This window comes from Notothenia rossii (assembly GCF_949606895.1).
Source record: "Notothenia rossii genome assembly, chromosome: 3".
Classification (NCBI taxonomy): domain Eukaryota; kingdom Metazoa; phylum Chordata; class Actinopteri; order Perciformes; family Nototheniidae; genus Notothenia; species Notothenia rossii.
The window spans coordinates 79,116,358-79,135,685 of NC_136901.1; the positions used below are offsets into that span (position 1 = coordinate 79,116,358).

Sequence of the window (19,328 nt, forward strand, 5' to 3'; positions counted from 1 at the left end):
CAATACTTCTCTACCTTTACTTGAGTAGCACTTTGATTGCAGGACTTTTACTTGTAACAGAGTATTCCTACACTGGTAGTTCTAGTTTTACTGAAGTACAAGATCTGAGTACTTCCTTATGGAAGCCCATTTCCGCCACTTGAAAAAAATAAAATCCCCATGAAAAGTCATAATTATGAGATAAAAAAGTCGAAATTATGAGATAAAAAGTCGAAATAATGAGATAAAAAGTCATAATTATGAGATAAAAAGTCGAAATTATGAGATAAAAAGTCGAAATTATGAGATAAAAAAGTCGAAATTATGAGATAAAAAGTCGAAATAATGAGATAAAAAGTCGAAATTATGAGATAAAAAAGTCGAAATTATGAGATAAAAAGTCGAAATTATGAGATAAAAAGTCGAAATAATGAGATAAAAAAGTCGAAATTATGAGATAAAAAGTCGAAATAATGAGATAAAAAGTCGAAATAATGAAATAAAAAGTAATAATAATGAGATAAAAAGTCGAAATTATGAGATAAAAAGTCGAAATAATGAGATAAAAAAGTCGAAATTATGAGATAAAAAAGTCGAAATTATGAGATAAAAAGTCGAAATAATGAGATAAAAAGTCATAATTGTGAGATAAGAAGTGCGCATGCGCTGCAGTGGCGCTGTCTTCAAAGGTCCCTTCATCACCTTGCTGCTCTCCACCATGCAAACGGCATCTAGTCCTAAATAAGGTAACTATTACAGGTGACTTTTGTAAATGTTAGATGTTACATATAGCCTATATTGCAGCTAAACTACAACAATGCAGTTCATAGCTTTGACTTTACCTGAACTATAACATATATGCCTATAGTTTTGTGGTAACGTTCACGCCACTAATGACAATAGTGTAGGCATACTGCTGCTGTGAGTTGCTAGCCTAACTCTAACCCGTAAATGCTATCTCAGCTACGGTACACCACTAATTATAGTAGCCTACATGTAACGTAGTGGTTAAAAAGTAATGCGTTAATTGAACATTGCACTGTCGTTCTTTATCGCTTTTCAGTTTGCTATTCTGGGGGAAATACTAATGCCATAGCGATCATTCAGTACATGGCCAAACCGAAGTAGTACAGTCAGATAGCATGGATAGCATTCATTATGCATGTGTTGAACTTTCCTCTCGGCTCCCAGACCGTAGTCGAGGAAACAGGGGATTACTCTGTGGTCTCCCAGGGCCGAAGCAACAAGCTTCAGGTTCAATAATATCGAAATGACTGGAGAGAGGCGAGCTGTTCTTTGGAGGCCGTTGCATTTATTTAGTTCTTCTTGTTACACAAAATACTTCACAGACCTATATTTTCCGCTGCTTCGTTTTACTTCCAGAAACATAAAAACGCTCGCTCACTCTCGCACATACTTGTCAACCCTCCCGATTTTCGCGGGAGACTCCCGATTTCATTGCCCTCTCCCGCTCTCCCGGTTTCCTCCCGGGGTCATATTTCTCCCGCATTTCTCCCGATTTCTGACAAAATCAGATTTACTCAGGACTATTTCCACTCGGACTTTAATACAGCTACACCATTGTTTGGTTTCCATGGTAACACGTCTCTTTAGTAGCGCGCGCAACTCAAAGTCTGAGAGGGTGCGGCAGATTGTCAGAGAAAACAGAACAAGAATCGACAACTACTCTACTCTCTGCTCACTCCTTTACTGTAAAATACAGGTCCAGCCCACACATATGCTCCATCCAGGATGGTGCTACAGGCTGCAAGGCAGTGCACTTACAACTACAATAAGCATGTTAATGTTAATCTAACAGCTCCGGCGATCCACTAGCACCCACACACACACACACACACACACACACACACACACACACACACACACACACACACACACACACACACACACACACACACACACACACACACACACACACACACACACACACACACACACACACGCCACACCTCTCTCTCTCTCTCTCTCTCTTATATAGCGATCTCACTCTGCATGACCCTAATATCATAACACATGGATATCTCGGCTACTTGGCAAATCTAGAACTTAGTCAGGCTCTTGATAATGCGGGCAGGAGTGTGTTAGCAATATACGAGTTAGAGTAAGAGGAGAGAGTGAGGAAGTGTGGAAGAGGGAGTAAGCAAGAGAGGAGATGAGGAATAGGAAGAGAGGAGGAGAAGGAGGCAGAGGAGTAGGAGAGGAGGGACCAATTAGAACAAATGTTGCATTTTTCCTTATATTAAATATAGTCTTAATCACAACTAAAGTATAGCTTATAGGTAACTTATTTTCATGAAAGAGGGAAAAGCCTAATGGGAATGTTATAACAAGTCTGAAAATAGTCAACTATTGGTTTACATGCAACACAACATTTGCTGTTGAGATGTATCAACGTACAATGAAAGTTGTTGCCATGCAGCTAATTGTTTCATAAAATATTAATACAAGCCGGGTTTTTTACAAATCAGTTTTTGCTACACAGCTATGAAAAAAAGCAGAGCATTAAGTAAATAAACACGCTCATGGCATATGTAACAACTTTCCCTTCTTAATAAAAATTGCATTTTAAAAACATGAATTGAAGTTCCATTGGCTTCTTTAATTTGTTGAACATCCAGCCAAACGGGTTATCGTCAACTAGTCACTGCAGGTGCTTTTTCATTCAGCGATGTCATAAGCTGCCTCACAATAAAATCAAAAGAAGTGAATATTTCCCCTTAACCACTTTAAAGATTGGATTTGTCATATCAGAGGCCAACTTACGAAAATCTGATAACCAAGAGTCCTATTTTAACTATTACAAGATCAATAAAATCTAATAAAATTAAATAATGCTCCCCTTCCTCCTTAGTTGGAGAATTTGGAGTAAAGTTTATAGTCTTATTTAAACATGACATTTAAAGGTAGGGTAGATAAGTTTGAGAAACCGGCTCGAGATACGCTTTTTTTTATATTCCATGGAATGCTCTTAACATCCCGATAGCAATGAATACATTAAATGCTTTGACAATAAATACATACAAAAAATATCATCTGTGGAAGCCGTAGTACTGTAAAAAGCACGACCAATCATCTGAGCCGGCCCGGCTAAAGTAACTGGATGGCCTACCTGCCTGTCAGCCTTCCATCTGTGCACAAACTTATCTCGTGCCCTCATTGGTCATGTGCGCGTTCGTGTGTTGGTGGAGGTGCTCTGTAAGGAAGTGGCAGATTTTCTCCGGTTGTGTATTTTCAAATTCTAGTGATCTCTAGCTGGTTTCTCCAACTTACACAACCTACCTGTGAAGATGCTTGAATACCAAAACGACAAACAAAAACGATTTTGTAAAAATCAACTTTAAAAATCAAATGTATTTAAGGTTACATTTAAGCTTTCATTTCATTCAACACAGGTGGAGAGGTTTTTTCAACTGTCACAAGATGGACGAGCTATCTGACTATTTAAGGTCACGACATGTGCCTGAGGAAGACATACAGCGAATGGAACAGGAGAAGGTAGTTTATACTGTATATATTTTGTTTTTATATTTCTGAACATTTCTTGTTATTGTAGTAAAGTGTCTTTATTACATGTACAGCACTTTGGATCAACCAAAAATCGTTTTTAAATTTGCTCTATAAATAAAACTTGATTTGATTTGATTTGATATAGGAAATATGTGACAATTCACAAATAAACATAAAAAAACCCAAAGTTTGGAAGAGCTTTGAAAATAATACCTGGTGCTGTGTATGCAGGTTTTTCATGGTTGTAATTTAATTCACTTGACCTAAGAATTCTTGATATATTTCTTCATTTTAGATGGATTCCAGTGTCATAACTCTCATGACAGATGACCAGCTGAGAGAGTATCTGCCATCCTATGGTGATCGACTGGCTGTTTTTGGATACTGTAGACGGAAGGAAAAAGAACCCACGAGTCGCAAGTCAAAGCTCTTTGATCGACTTAGAGGAAAGCTCTCAAGAAACAAAGGTGATCATGTGTCTGAGACAGACCATCAAACCGCTCCAAAGAATGCTCAGAAGAATGCTCAGAAGAATGCTCAGAAGAATCAAAGAAAGATTGAAATTGGATGGGTGCATTTCAGAGAAGGGGAATTTGTGCAGGTACGCACCAAAAAGGGTGGAGGGACCAGAAAAGAGAGTGTCATGAAGGACAGTACAAAACAGAACCTAATTGAAAAGGCTGTGCAGTTGTTTTTTCCAGATGGAAAAAATGCAGAGGGGAGCCTTACTGATTTTGACATTGATTTAACGGACTTTCAGCGGCATTCATTAGAGGATAGTATCACAGTCAAGGAACTGTATGAAAAGACAAAATTACCTCTCTTACGTTTCTATTTAACAACCAAGAAGAGAGACATTGCCAGTGACATAAATCTGGTGGAAAACAATAGTGATGCAACTGCTCAAGAAGGTGAAAACACACATGCCAGACCTGATATCTATCACCTCTCTACAGACACATCTGCAACAGATCCGGTGGAGATAAGTACTTCAGATGTCATTTTTGTTGGAAGCAGCACAGTTTTTGCAAATGAAAACATTGATAGTGTTTCCCTTCTTTACACCACAGTCAACCCAACTGATGCATCCAGTTTGCAAGAACATGAAACACTGTTTCATGTCGGTGCTTTAGATGATAGTGGCATTGTAACTTTCCGCACAGACAGCATCTCTCTGATGGAGTACTCCAGTCTTGATGATACATTGCCTCTCTCTACGGAACTGTCTATTGAATCATCCATGCCTCCTTCAATGGATATGTTTCAGGAACAAGCCAATCAGAGAGAAAGAGTGAAGAAAATTATTGTTCTTCATCGTGGACAGATTCTCAGAGAACTTATTGTAGTGTTTTCTGAGGAAAATATCATGGAGAATGACTTTCACTTCCAAGTTATTCTTCCCGATGGAAAGCTTGAAAAAGCTGTGGATGATGGAGGTGTTATGAGGGATATACTGTCCGAATTTTGGAATGACTTTTATGAGCAGTGCACTATGGGAAATGGCTTCAAAGTGCCATACCTGCGTCATGATTTTGGTAAACAAGAATGGGAAAGTGTAGGCCGAATAATCACATTTGGCTGGCAAAAAGAGAAGTACCTTCCTGTTAAACTTTCACCTGTAATTCTGGAGCAAGCTCTTTTGGGCTTTGTTGAGAGTGATCTTGTGGACAGCTTTCTCAAGTATGTTTCAGAGTCTGAGCGGGTGATCTTTGAATCTTGTCGTTCAGATTTTGAAGGTGTGGACCAAGAAGAATTGTTGGAAATCATGGATATCCACAACTGCCGGCGGCTTCCAACAGCAGATAACTTTGAGCAAATCTTGAAGGAGATTGCTCACCAAAAACTGATTCAAGAGCCTGCTTTTGTGATTGAACAGTGGAACAACACACTTGCACCTCTTAGATCAGAGCTGAAAGGGATTGCAGCAGTCTATGAAGAGCTACAACCAACATCAAGAAAGATCATGAGATCAATGACTTACCCCAGTACACAGAATGCCCAGGAGAAACAAATGGTCAAGTATGTTAGTGCATATCTTAGAGAGTCAGACACCCAGCACCTCTCCCTTTTCCTCAGATTTTGCACAGGATCAGATTTGTTCACAGGAAAGAGCATCACTGTCAGCTTCACACAACTTCAGGGATTTCAAAGAAGACCTGTTGCTCATACATGTGGCTGTTACTTGGAGTTGCCAGTCAGTTACGACCACTACCCAGATTTCCGACATGAAATGAACAAAGTCTTAGATAGCAACGTGTGGGTAATGGATATTGTCTAAGATACAAAGATTTCAGCTTACAGCAACTAGACTGCAATCAGAGGTTCACGTTTAGAATTTGTAGGTTTTCCAGATTATTGTGAAGGAAGTAATACAGCTTGTTTAACCTTACTGAGTGCCACCGCATCAACATCTTGTCAATATTTCTTTACTGCTTTTAGCAACTTTTGTTGAACATTGTTTTCAGTTTAAGAACATGTTTACGTTTCAATGCAGATAACTTTCTGTGAATACCTCAGTTAAGGAAGTAGTTTAAGATTGATGGTTTATATTGCTAGACTTCACTAATAACCTGAGTCTAAATCAGTTATTTCAGACAACAATGTATATCTTCCTTTGTTAAGCACTATTCTATTCAGGTGCTGTTCTTGTTATTTACCAAAAGACAGTTTGGCATTTAAACCACTCATAAACGTATCGATGGATTACAATTAAAGGCTGCTGATGCTGTAGCAAGTTAGATTAAAATGCAGTCAAAAATGAAAACAGCAATTTTGGTTTCAGAGGTTTATTGAAGTCTGCCAGCTGATTGGTTGGATTCAGATAAATGGAAGGGGAGAAAGGAGCGAGGAGAGAGGAGTGTTTGAGGAAGTCACTCGCTCTGTCTCACTCTCTCTGCTGAATAAATAATTATATTAATACATGTGTGTATTTTGCATATATCCTGTTTTTACACATAGTCAATCAAAGGGCAACACATGACTTTGTTTGTGTTTACATACAAATATATGTACTGAGAACATTTGGTACATCTTTGACGTGTCTCAAACAGCTACAATTATATTTTCATTCATCACAGGTTCAAGTATATTATAATTCTGACAATTGCAATCAGTATATATATTTCAATTTGTCCTGGGATGAAACAGGAAACACATTTCTGAAATATAAATTGTGACACTGCCCCAGGAAAGTTAATGATCCAGTTCATTGTTCATCAGTTGTCTGAGTGTGATATACAGGTTAACAGTTTCAAATACATCCTTTGTTAATTTCAGATTATACTCTGACATTAGATCCACACAGATATGGAACACATCTTCATCACATGGGAAGTCCTTGAACACACACTCATCAAGGCAGACTTGAACTTTCTCCAGGTCCACGTGGTGCAAACAATCTCTGCCTCCATACAGGTGAGGGACTGCATGCAATATGGAGGGACGTCCATGGGGTGATCGTGAGTTATGGACTTGACGGACTCTGTGATTGTTCCAAGTCAATACAACCTCATTAAGTTCTTCCTAGGAGACAAATCATATTCAGTCAAATAGAAAGTAGAAAAATACTGGGCAGTGGTGATTACTGCCTTAGTGAAGTATAGTCTTGACCCATGTTTTGTTATATTTGTGAGATTTGTCTTCTAGTTTTACCATGGTAGGTTGGCACAATCATATTAATACCTGTAAAATGTAAATTGCAGCAGTGCAACTAATGTTATATCTTAACTGCTATACAAATGTGGTGGATAAACCCGAAAATAAAAATTCTTAGATACCTACTTATTTGACACAGCTACTCTGAATACCCACATATTTTTGTTAGCCAGAAACAATAACTTATTATTCACTCTATCCACGGAAAACAGGCAATTTCTATTTTACACATGTTCATTTGTGGCTCTTTAAAAATATTCACCACATTCAACATTTATTTATTTCATAATGTGACAAGTACCTGTATTATTTGTAGAAAGCAGAACTGGATCAAGGACTTGTCCAAGAAGTTGTCTGAGAAGTAGCCATCTACACTCAGTTTGTCAAAAAGGTCCATCCAAAACTGGACACACTCACTTCGCAAGGTCAGCCACCATCGTTCAATACGCTGGTTTCCAGTGCTTGGACCAAAGGTTACATTGTCTGTTTCAGCTTGGTTCTCAGAAAAATGCAAAAACTGCTGCATTTCAGCCATATGGCCATTTTCTGTTCCTAAATCAAGTCTGAGTCTGGCAGGGCACCCAACAGCATTGATAACAGCATCAATAAAGTAGCCAGCGATGATCTTCGGGTCTTTGTTTGTTTTGTAAGCTTCAAGCCATATCATCTTTCTTGAAAACCCGTCAATGCATCCACTGATTGCAATTCCAAATGGCTTAAGCTTGTCGTAACCATCAATGTGCCATACATAGTTTGGACCACAGCTGTGGTAGATGCGCCTTCGCAGTCTGTTTCTTGACCTCAGATCAACACCTTCACCATCCAATAACTGTAGCAGTATTCGCACTGTTTCTCTGTCAGTCACAATTCCATGTAACCAACATTTTTGGTGCATCCATCTGTAACCATGACACTGACCAGATGTTTCCAGTTGCTGTTCAATGAAGATTGCCACCTCAGCCACATCGGTTTTATTCTTTCGACGCCAGAGCTGCTTCTTGCTTAAAATCCTTTCAAGGGTGCGTTTGCTTAGTACAACTCCATGTGAATCAGCAAGCAAATTAAGTATTTCATCTGTTGTAAATCCACGTTTAAAGTAGTCCTCAATGTACTCACAATCCATTTCCGTGTCAAGATAAATAGGAGAACTCGAGCCAAAGAGCTGCTTTATCTCATAATGGCTTTTTATCTCATAATTATGACTTTTTATCTCATTATTTCGACTTTTTATCTCATAATTATGACTTTTTATCTCATTATTTTGACTTTTTATCTCATTATTTCGACTTTTTATCTCATAATTTCGACTTTTTATCTCATAATTTTGACTTTTTATCTCATAATTATGACTTTTTATCTCATTATTTCGACTTTTTATCTCATAATTTCGACTTTTTATCTCATAATTATGACTTTTTATCTCATTATTTCGACTTTTTATCTCATAATTTCGACTTTTTTATCTCATAATTATGACTTTTCATGGGGATTTTATTTTTTTCAAGTGGCGGAAATGGGCTTCCATACTTCCTCTTCCCCTGACTGTTTTTAACTGGTTTTTAATTGCGGCGATAATCTTTGTTCTGGACTTCAACTCCCAGAAGTATTAGCGGTGGTTCACTGTGTTTACAACCAGCTGACATCCGGCGTCTTCCCGTCCATTAGCCACCGATATACCTCAGTCAACGATATCCATTTACACTCGATATTTTCCCAACGAAAAGAGCTCCCCGCTGATTCGGCAACTCAACTGAATGCAACATTTCATCACAGTCATCCGATGCAGGTGAGCTTAACGGGTCACACATCTCCGTTGCACATTTATTTAGCCAGTTAGCCCGCGGCTAACCAGAGATCGCAGGATTGCCATAAACTAAAACAGGAGCTAATGCTAATGTTAGCATAAGGCTTCCTATTCACAGCGACCAGTTTCGACATCAGTCAGCAGCACACAACTCGTTGCTAGTAAGTGTATTCAGCCTAAATGCATTTTCAAAGATGTTCAACAACATTTGATTTGTTACTTGACACCAGCTGATTTGCATCATTAGGTAAATCAGGCTAATATAATAAACATTAGCCCGCCAGCTCCACTAGCTTAACGTTAAGTGTGTGGAGGATAAGCTCGTCTCTGCTGTAGCCTGCCGAGCTCAGTTTGTTGTTTTAATTAGCTTAAATCACGGGGAAGTGAGCCAGTTTGCTCCCTACTTTAGGTAGCTGTTGAATCTTGTGCATGTTACTCGTTTGATTGACAGTGTTATGATGTTGGCTGCGACATGTTAGCTCGGGTGCTAATGGATTATATATGCAGTGATGGTGCCAGGCGGTGCAGCTCACAGTGTTTGTGTTGTTTGTGTCAGGGCTCTGGCCCCGTCTCCAGCAGCTGAAGCACACCAGCCCTGTCCTCTCTGATCCTCGTCCACGGCCTTCATCCGCACTGAGCCATGACCACCCAGAGGGATCTTGATATGGTGAGTGAGGGTCTGACACCTTTTCTCTAGTTATTTTCCAAACACCAACACCAAGGTGATCTTTTGTGGGCTGATGTTTATGTGTCTCTGCAGTCTGTCACACCTACAGCTGCTGCATGATATTCAGAGATTGTTCACTTGATTAATATGGGGATGACATGACATAAACGTTCCCCTAAATTAAAAATAATTTGGGGTTTTGGGGCCATGGTAGGGAAAAGGGGAGGGGTCAGGGATTACTAACCTCCACTAACACTTAGCTGGGACAGTGACTGCTGCTCCTGTGAACACCATCTGTCTAATCTCAGTTAAAACGTTGCCCTACTTTCCTTTCAAGGTTTAGACGCCAATTGATTGTACCCTCTTACTAAATCCTGGCAACAGTCCCCCACTATTGGAATGGACACACAACACCCATTTAGAGACGGATCACAACATATTGAATTATAATTGTTTGTGTTTATTATGAAACCCATGAGTGCTTGCTTTCACAACTGCAACAAGTAGTCGACTGATCAATTAGTCGATGGATAAAATAAATTGACGGCAATCATTTGTGAATCTATTAACTGTTTAATATCATATTAAACTAAATATCTTTGGGTTTTGGATGGACAAAGTGAGACCTCTGTAGACATCAACCTTGGACTTTGACAAAATTAGATGTTTTCTTTCACTATTTAATATTTGTATATATATACATTTTATAGTCCAAATGATTAATCACAAAAATAATCAGCATAATATTTAAAATAACTGTTAGTTGCTGCCATACCATCACCTACAAATATAAACTTTATATTCTTTCATAATTTACAAATAAAGGATTTTTGTATGTGTGAAGCTGAATTGTATCTTCTTTTAATTTAATAAATAATAAAAACATACATTTGGTTATTAAAGATAGACAATATTAATTGTTTGATAATCTGTTGGACAATCAGTTAATTATATCTAAAGTGATTTATTATAAAGCATTATTCAGTTAATCCAATGACCTTTTATCCAGAACTCATACATCAGGTAATGTCAGCTCAGGTTTTGTTGTATCGTCTCTCTCCAGAGAAGCCATGGCCGTCAGCTTGTGAATGTTTTTAGAAAACTTGACAACATCACGAATGGATAAGTATTTGGTAAACATTCAGAAAGTAATTCACGTCACTGTTTCAAGGATTTAATGTCTTTCTTTGGATTGGAGAACATTTGTGATGCGGGAGGTTGCCATGTGTAACCGGGCAGATCTGACTTTGTTTTGATTTTGTTGGGGCTGAAAGGGGAAGGGGACAAAGCTTGTTAATGATGACATGGGTATGTAACCCCACATCGAGGTTATTCAGTTCAAAGGGGGGAGGGGGAGTGCCACTGAGGGAGGATTGTATTTGTAAACAGATCAGAGAGTGGGGTCGTCCCTCCTGACGTCACACCTCGTGTTAAGTCTCTTTGTTCTCTCCTCTGTGAACCCGAAGAAAGTTCATGTCACACCTTCAGAAGAAGGGCAGATGTTGGGGGGAATGAAACCCCTCTGTCAATCCTGCGCCCTCAGCAGAGATGTCTCAGGAGAAGATTGAATTGACTGCATGCTTTTTTCCCTCCAAGTTATATTTTGGAGTAGCGGCATGATTGATAAGAGATGATGGATTAATGGATTAATAACGAACAGGACTCGGTGCAGCATGAATGATACGCCTAAGGTCCAAAATGGATAAATAATTCAGGTCAAAGTGATGTTTTAATCCTGGCCATGAGCTGACTATACAAACAGTATTTAGTAAGCACACAAATGAATATAAAAACATGAGTACACTCCCTTCTCCATTTCTTACTGCCTGAAATCTGTGAGAAGGAGCTGGAAAGACTCCAGACAAAAGTGTATTTAAATGGACAACATCTAGTAATCTCAAATAAAATGTGTACTGAAAGGCATTATACTCATTCCATTTACATCATATTTTTAGATACACACTAACAATGATGATGTTTAACCCTGTACACATTGGATGGATAAAGTGTAATTTCTGTCAATCATAACAATATATGGTTGACCTTTTTTTCATTACTAAGCAGTACAATTACTAGCCTCATCCATTGTCTTAAACACTTACAAAAAACACTAAAAGTTTGTTTAAGAAAAAAAAAAGTACCAAAATCGTATGAATATATGACAAAAAGGAGGTGACAAAACAATATTGTTTTTTTCGCGTTCAAATAAATACATATCAGGACTGCATTTAGAGTAACTTATTTAGGTTAAAGTTGGGGTAATACATGGTGATGTTCGACCATCGAATCATATTGGCGGAAATACATCTTGCAGCTGACCTTAAGCACTCTTTGTCTGATGGCAGCTGATTGATTTTGTCGATGAAGACATCCGCTTGGGGACCATGTGTGAAATTTCAACACTGTTGAACATGAATGTGACCACACACACACACACACACACACACACACACACACACACACACACCCCCCCCCCCCACCCTGAAAGCTGAACGTCTGCACTGTCCCTAACCTCATTTAATACAAAGGAGCTAAAAATACGTTGTATAATTTTGTGTTTTTAAAACATCCAAATGAGATGGTTCACAAAAGACAAAGAAAAGAGGGAAATCAAGAAGTTTTAACTTTAAAAATGAAGGAGTTTAATACCAAAACAATATATTATGTTGATCATTTCATCCATGAGTTGTGACCGCTCTTAGTTTTTTAAAAGTGTTGATGTAGCCCGAGTGCGGAGTGTCCCACATGGGTGTCCTGTGAATATTTACGGCTTCAAGGCAAGTAAAAGCATCTTCTTTTTATTTATTCATTAACAGATTGGTTTTTGTGGTTGCCTAGAGGGTAAAACGTTGAGGGAGCCCCACCGTTAAAGACCCTCCCACACATATGCACAACCCCCTCGGGGCTACGCACTGGCCATCTAAATGTAATAACGTGGCCCAGAGCTGTCTGGGACACCTGGGGTTATCGCATTAGGCCGACAGCCCGGAGAGGAACTAAAGGGCCAGTGTTCCCCCGCAGCCCCACCCTGATCTGTTGTCCTCTCTGGCAACAGGGGCTCACTTCAGTGTAAGCCCTCGGTGAAGGAAGTCGCCCAGTTCGAAGGGTGGAGATCTGGCGTGGATAAATCTAATTAGACTGGAATGCCCGTCTCTTCCCAGCCACGTGGAGGTCACCGCATGTCTGCAGAGGTCAGAGGAAGTGGAGGGATTCCTCCGACACTAATTAAGATCGACTGTAATGGAAGTTTGGTGTTCTGTGATGGCGCTCGCACGACTTTTCTATGGACTGCGATTGAGCTGTTTTTTTGTTTGTTGTTTTAGGTGCACCTCCGCTTAATCCTGGTCAGTGGGAAAACGCAAGACTTCACTTTCTCCCCAAATGACTCGGCCACAGACATCGCCAAGCATGTGTTTGACAACTGGCCCGCAGGTACGTTTTTATAGGATTCAGATAGCGGGTTTTTTTGTGTTCATTTTATATATTTCACAAAATGTCATATATTGTTATTGCTATGCAGCTCTTCTTATTCAGTCATAATCTTTGCTGACTCAGTTTCTGTCAATAATTCCATATTATATTAGAATTTAGGATGTTAATATAACATTATTGATTATTTTCTTTGTCTGTTTTCTTTGTGGACTATCACTAGCAAGGCCTGTACATGCTTGTTTATAACGCTAATATTAAAAGGCTAACTTTAAATAAACCAGGCCAATAGATCAGCTGATATTACCTTATTGCAGATGAGTCCATACATTGGCTAGTTTTAGAATCATTTAGAAACGGTATCATGGATATAATGTATTTAAAAGTTTATAACATATGTTGTGTTTTTTTATGTAAAATATTTCCCCATTGCATATCTTTGTCACAATTTGAGAAACCTACAAATCTTAGTGATGTGCGTTTTTAGATGAATGTGTTTATAAAAAAAAAAGTGACTGATGTACTTTTATCAGATCTTTTCAACATCATTGTTGTCCTCAGATCTCCAGTATAGTTGTGGCCACAGTAAGTAATGCTCTTGTTTCTCTGCAGGATGGGAGGAGGAGACGGTGAGCAGCCCCAGCATCCTGCGCCTCATCTTCCAGGGACGCTTCCTTCATGGCAACGTTACCCTGGGAGGTAAATAAACCGCATTATATTCCACTTGAACTGAAATGTTTCAGGTGCAACATGGCTTTACATAAATCACAGTTGTTCCAAATGTTTTTAAAGGGAGATTTTGTCGATATTCAAGCAGCTCTGTTAGGTTCATTATATTCAAGTTTCACAATAGAGATGAAAATCCACAGGTAAAACTGGAAACATGTATTAAATAGTATCTCCAATAAATTGCCATAACTGTAATCTTAAGTTATTTCACAGTTGAAGAATACATGCACTGGTGCTCTGACTTAAAACAGCATTGTGTTTTATTTCAGTTTCATAGATTCAGGATGTGACGTGATTAACACATCTGTTGCCATAGTGACAGGAGCCTGTGAAGTCACCTCAGTCTTTAAGATGGTTGTGTTGTCCTTTCAAAAGCACCATGATGATGTATCTTCAAACTGTATCATAAACATGAATCCTTCTTCAGGATCTTACTGTTTAATGTAGCTGAAGGATAAATAAATAATGAGGTGTCTTTCTTTGTTTAAAGCTCTGAAGCTGCCACCAGGCCGAACCACCGTCATGCACCTGGTCGCCAGAGAGACTCTCCCAGAGCCCAACTCTCATGGTGAGGATCTTTTCTTGTCTTTTCTGTTGCAGAATATAGTTACAGAACAAGGTATATTGTTAGACGTAAGTAGCTTCATGCATGCAAACTCCATAGTTACGGCCTAACAAAAGCTTAAATAGTACACTCTGGACATTAATATGTTACCGAAGCTGAACTGAAGTTACTGAGTTAAACAGTGAACGGCTACATTTCTGAAAAGCCTGGTGAAGGCAGGAGGGGAAATCAAAGTCATAAAAGAACAAAATAATAAAATATATGTTTTTCCGCCAAACTTTTATGCTTTTTCTGCATTTAGATTGCTTTGGGGTCTTTTGGAGATATCAGCCATAGAGAGATTAATAATAAGTGCTTCACAACAGCAATAAACAACTCAATTACAACAGTATAAATATTTAAAACAATTATAAAATACACAAAACTATGGTGTACGATAAGATATTAAAACAATAGCATTTATTATTAGACAAAAGATAATCCAGACCTTTTTATGTAGAATTATTTTCTTTTTACCAAATTAATTTCAGTAAGTTTTTGTAAGTTTTTTAGCTTTTTCTGAATCTGGGCTGACAAACAGCCAAAACAAACTTCAGGGCTACACCTATGTTTCCGTTGCTCCTTCAATATGCTGATGCATTTTTAGGTAAATGTTAGAGGTTTCTCTTAGAATTTATTATGAGCGTAGGAACTCTTTAAGTGCCGTGTGTCTACAGCAGCAGAGCACGGAAGTTGATAATTTGCTTTCTCAGGCTCCACTTTGTTTGACCTTTCACATGCATCATGCAGTAGGTGTTGCTACGGCTGCTCCCTCTCAGTCTGCAGAGCCATGTTTCAGCTGGTTGCTTTTTTTTAAATCCTCACCTCATGTCTCTGCTGTCTTCTCTTTGTAGGTCAAAGGAACAGAGAAAAAACCACAGAGAGCAACTGCTGCCTCCTCTTGTAAAGTAACTGAAACAAACCTTTTCCACACACATACACACACATATAACACACACACATGTGACACATTTATTAACATGCACACACCCTGTTCTCTCCTGCCTGTCATCTGGATTTGGAATAAATCACAGGGAGTCCGGTTGGGGCTCTCATCCGCTTTTGGTTGAACGCTTGTCCAATCTGAGGCTTTTATTTGTGCCAATATATTCACTTCTCCCCCAAAAACTTTAAATGTGTCGGCAGAATTTGCTGTTGGTATTCTTTTTAATTTGAAGATCATGACATTAAACAATGCCCAGCTCCCTCGCGGACCTCAACAAGTTTTAAAGAGCCGTCACACGTGGTGGAAATGGACACAGAGTTGCTGTAAATAGATTTTTGGGCTATTACCCTTCCCTACTAGTCACATGGATGTTTCCCTACTGAATGCTGTTAACCCCGTCATTGCACTTAACCAGTTTGTTCATTCAGAAAATGTTTATTGTGTTCCATCGCCATCATTTCCCCCCTCAATGGCTTGTTGTTTTATTTAGTCAGAGGAACAGACCCTAACTCCCCACGTGGTAGAAAATGTGCCATCATCGTCCTCTTCTTGTTCCTCACTAACTGAGTCTGGCGGTCTGTATCAGCACCAGTGGCGTTTGTGCCATTTACCTTACACCTGTTTATCCTGGGAATAATGGACCAATGGAGACAGGACTTTATAAGGAAGAGGAACCACCTGAGGGGGCGTTCAGGATCAAACGGGAGCAGACTGGAGGCGTAAAAAAGGATGGGGTTGGCTCGTGTGCCGCCGTGTGTTCACACCTGAGGCTTTGACTTTAAGGACTAGGCCGTAGATGTTTCCTCGCAGCGGGGGCATACGCGGCGGGCCAGTGAATCGCAGACAGAAGAAGCGGCTGAAGATGTGAGGAAGGAGTGTCGTCGGTGTTCCCCCCCCCCCTACTGGACACTGAGAGCGAGGCAGGGGGGAGAGCTTGTCCCACCTGGAGGAAGAGTTAAAAGGAAACATTGTTGGTGGTATTTCACCTCCTTTTCATTTGGATGCTGTCTTTGCTTCATGTTTGCCTTTTATCGTGGAAATCAATAATATCATTAATATTGAAATTTAAATATATCAATTTTTATCTTGTGTATAGGTATTTGTTAAATTTTAGTGTGGGTGAGTCTGTATGTGAGTGTGTCTGAGGGTGTGTGATGCACGTGGCATACTGTATGATGGCTAGTGAGGGCATGTGGTCTTAAAAAAATTAAGGTGGTGCACTGGGAGTGTTCATGGGCTGCGGTTTCTTGAGATACAGTCGGAAACCTTTTGATTCCTTCCATTGAGTGTCCTTTGGTTTGTGTTTTTGTCAATGTCACTGCTATGAAGTTTAGCTCAGTATGAATAAATGTAAAAAACAAAAAATGCAATGTGGTCTACATAAAAGCTTGTATTATAAATTAATAAATCTTTAAATAAGGCAACTTCTCTTGGATTATTTCAATATCTTTTCTATTTGCAACTAAAAGACATTTCAGTCTGGCAGGAAGCTGATGGAAGCCACGGGTAAAATCTGCAGCTGTCAATAATGTCTTTGAGTGTCATAGAGACCAAATAAGTTTTACTTTTAAAAGGATCATTTGCTCTTCAAGCCGGTTTTATGAAAATCTTATGCAGTCAGTGTAATACCAGACCCCATTGACAAAACAATCATTTCACCTTGCGGACACAGGTTGCCTTGATCAGTTAGTTTGTGTGATTTAGGTGCTTTTTACTTTTGATTCACCAACACAAACTAACAGATTGAGGCAGCCGTAGACCAGAAACCCCCCTTGTTCTGAGAGGTAAAATTATTGATTTTGTCACTGGACTTTGGTGGGTTTTGTAACATAACTTAATTTCCCTGTCAGAAGGGTAGCAAGGGAAAGTGGTAACATATTTTTGGTATAGATAACCCTCAAACTGATATTGATTTTTGATTTGTCTGGATTTTGTTTAGGTTGCTAGAATAGCTTCAGCTCTCATATCCAGCTATAACTGACTTTACTCCCTGACAGAACATACTTTCTGCTTCACTGAACTGGAAGCCTGCCAGCTGTCATCCACTGCAGGTTATTCACTGACTGGATAATTATCCATTTAAGAGACTGAGGCTGGAGTTTCAGTCACATTTTAGCACGTAGCCATTTGTCGACATGAAGGAGAACATCATACTTGTCACTGGTCAAGAATCCAAAATAAATCAGTAGCAATTACCAAGTTGTCCTTTAAAATGTATTTTGTTTAAGGGTGGGGTATGTAACTTATTTCAGAAAAACTTTTTGTTATATTCCATGGAATGCTCTTAACATCCCGATAGCAATGAATACATGAAATGCTTTGACAATAAATACATACAAAAATGTCTTCTGTGGAAGCCGTAGCGCTGTGAAAAGCACGACCGATCATTTTAGCCCGCCGGGTAAAATAACTAGATGGCCTACCTGCCTGTCAGCCTTCCATCTGTGCACAAATGTATCTCGTGCCCTCATTGGTCATGTGCACGTTCGTGTGTGTTGGAGGAGGGGCTCTGAAGGAAGTCTGAAGGAAGAGGCAGATTCTTTTTCGGCTGCGTAGTTTCCAATTCTAGCGCACTCGAGCTGGTTTCTCCAAAATTACATACCCCACCTTTAACTGTCTCAACATAAATGTTTCAATTGTGAAGTTGTATTTGCCTACCTCTAGGTGGCGGTGTCTCTCTGTTAGCCTTATGAGTGGCTCATCATGGGCTGATGGATTGAAGCTTATATATTTGATTTTGTCTGTACAAAATGCTCTGATACAAGTTAAAGTAGTATTAGTAACTAAATGGTTAGATTCTGTTAAAAATAGACCAGTTGATATTTACAAAGCAACTGACGGTAACACTTTAAAATGCTTAAAAGCTTAAAGGGAACAAAATATACCTCTAGACATTTTGGTCAGACATATGTGAAACGTCAGTGGACTTGTGCTCTAATTGGGTCCTAACTTTCTGTTGAGTTAATTTCCACAGCTTTGCTCCGTCTGACTCAGGAATCTGCTCCTGACGTGTAGCTGCAAGAACTCCAGGTTTCCAGTTGACACTGGCAGCGCAGCTTAGGAAATGAGCGATCAACCCACTTCTTTCCCTGTACTGCACCTCTAAAACAAGCTATTGTGTTAAACAACTCGTCATTCTTCACTTTTTCCACTTGCTCTTGTCTGATCTGCCCGCAGAGTTGAGTGTAAAGTCCACACAGGAGTGGTCAGCAGTGATTAAATGAGTGCAGGGAGAAGTATTAGCTACTTAAGCGCCCCACATTGGGAGAGACTGCAGGATGAATGGCTCTCTGCGGTGGACATGACTCAGAGCACGCGTGCAGACAGTTCTGTGTGTGCTGGGTCCAACCAACTCAGTCTGTCCCTGGAGGCCGGCTTCTCTCACAGCTGCTCCTCAAGTCCAGATATGGAGGGCTTCACTCCCTGGCAGCGGCACAGCCTGCAGTTAGAGTCATGCTCAAGTAGAAGTAAAATAATACATATTTTAAGCATACTATGCTCCTTCAGTCAAAAACTGGAAGTTAATTAGTGAATTTTATGGGATTTTAAAGTTGTTGCAAGTGTTCCGAGGTCTGGGGTCAGTTGGAACATCTGACTTCTTCCTTTCAAGTAATCATTGAGAACAATATTCAGCTGTAAATGGTATAGGTAATTAGCAGACACAAGTTATATAAAAATGTGGTTGGTTAAGATCATCTTTGGGTAACTAAGATAAATGCAAAAGGTGTTGAAACTGTCCCCAGTCTCCTCTGCTACTTAGGATTGAAAACTATTGAGTAGAGCAGTGGTTCCCAACCTGGGGGGCGTGCCAAAGATCGCAGGGGGGGCGCCAGGCCTCAGATGATTTGAGGCCAAATATCATATTTAGACTTTTTATTTTTTTTAATTTATTTTTAATATAATGGTAACGCAATACATGATTGTCACTAAAAGCCTTGTCTCAACATTACAATAACATATACCAAATAATTGATTAATTAATTTGAAT

At 39.3% G+C, this 19,328-nt stretch overlaps 2 protein-coding genes across 4 annotated transcripts; both read left to right on the forward strand.

The window, feature by feature from the left end:
- The first annotated feature begins 682 nt into the window (after window positions 1-682).
- Window positions 683-7,537, forward strand: LOC307032816 (uncharacterized protein). 2 transcript variants are annotated; one of them, XM_079671094.1, is made up of 3 exons: window positions 683-725; window positions 3,393-3,495; window positions 3,803-7,537. In XM_079671094.1, exons 2-3 carry the CDS (start codon window positions 3,421-3,423, stop codon window positions 5,783-5,785), a joined length of 2,058 nt encoding a protein of 685 aa, XP_079527220.1. In that variant the 5' UTR covers window positions 683-725; window positions 3,393-3,420; the 3' UTR covers window positions 5,786-7,537. The 2 variants fall into 2 exon arrangements, with proteins under 2 accessions (XP_079527220.1, XP_079527219.1); XM_079671093.1 differs by lacking the exon at window positions 683-725 and having other exon boundaries at window positions 2,983-3,495.
- A 1,247-nt stretch (window positions 7,538-8,784) lies between these two features.
- On the forward strand, window positions 8,785-16,764 carry ubl3b (ubiquitin-like 3b). Of its 2 annotated transcripts, none has more exons than XM_079669451.1 (6): window positions 8,785-8,947; window positions 9,522-9,632; window positions 12,956-13,064; window positions 13,674-13,760; window positions 14,281-14,358; window positions 15,249-16,764. In XM_079669451.1, exons 2-6 carry the CDS (start codon window positions 9,606-9,608, stop codon window positions 15,299-15,301), a joined length of 354 nt encoding a protein of 117 aa, XP_079525577.1. In that variant the 5' UTR covers window positions 8,785-8,947; window positions 9,522-9,605; the 3' UTR covers window positions 15,302-16,764. The 2 variants fall into 2 exon arrangements, with proteins under 2 accessions (XP_079525577.1, XP_079525578.1); XM_079669452.1 differs by lacking the exon at window positions 8,785-8,947 and adding an exon at window positions 8,981-9,126.
- The last annotated feature ends 2,564 nt before the right edge of the window (window positions 16,765-19,328 follow it).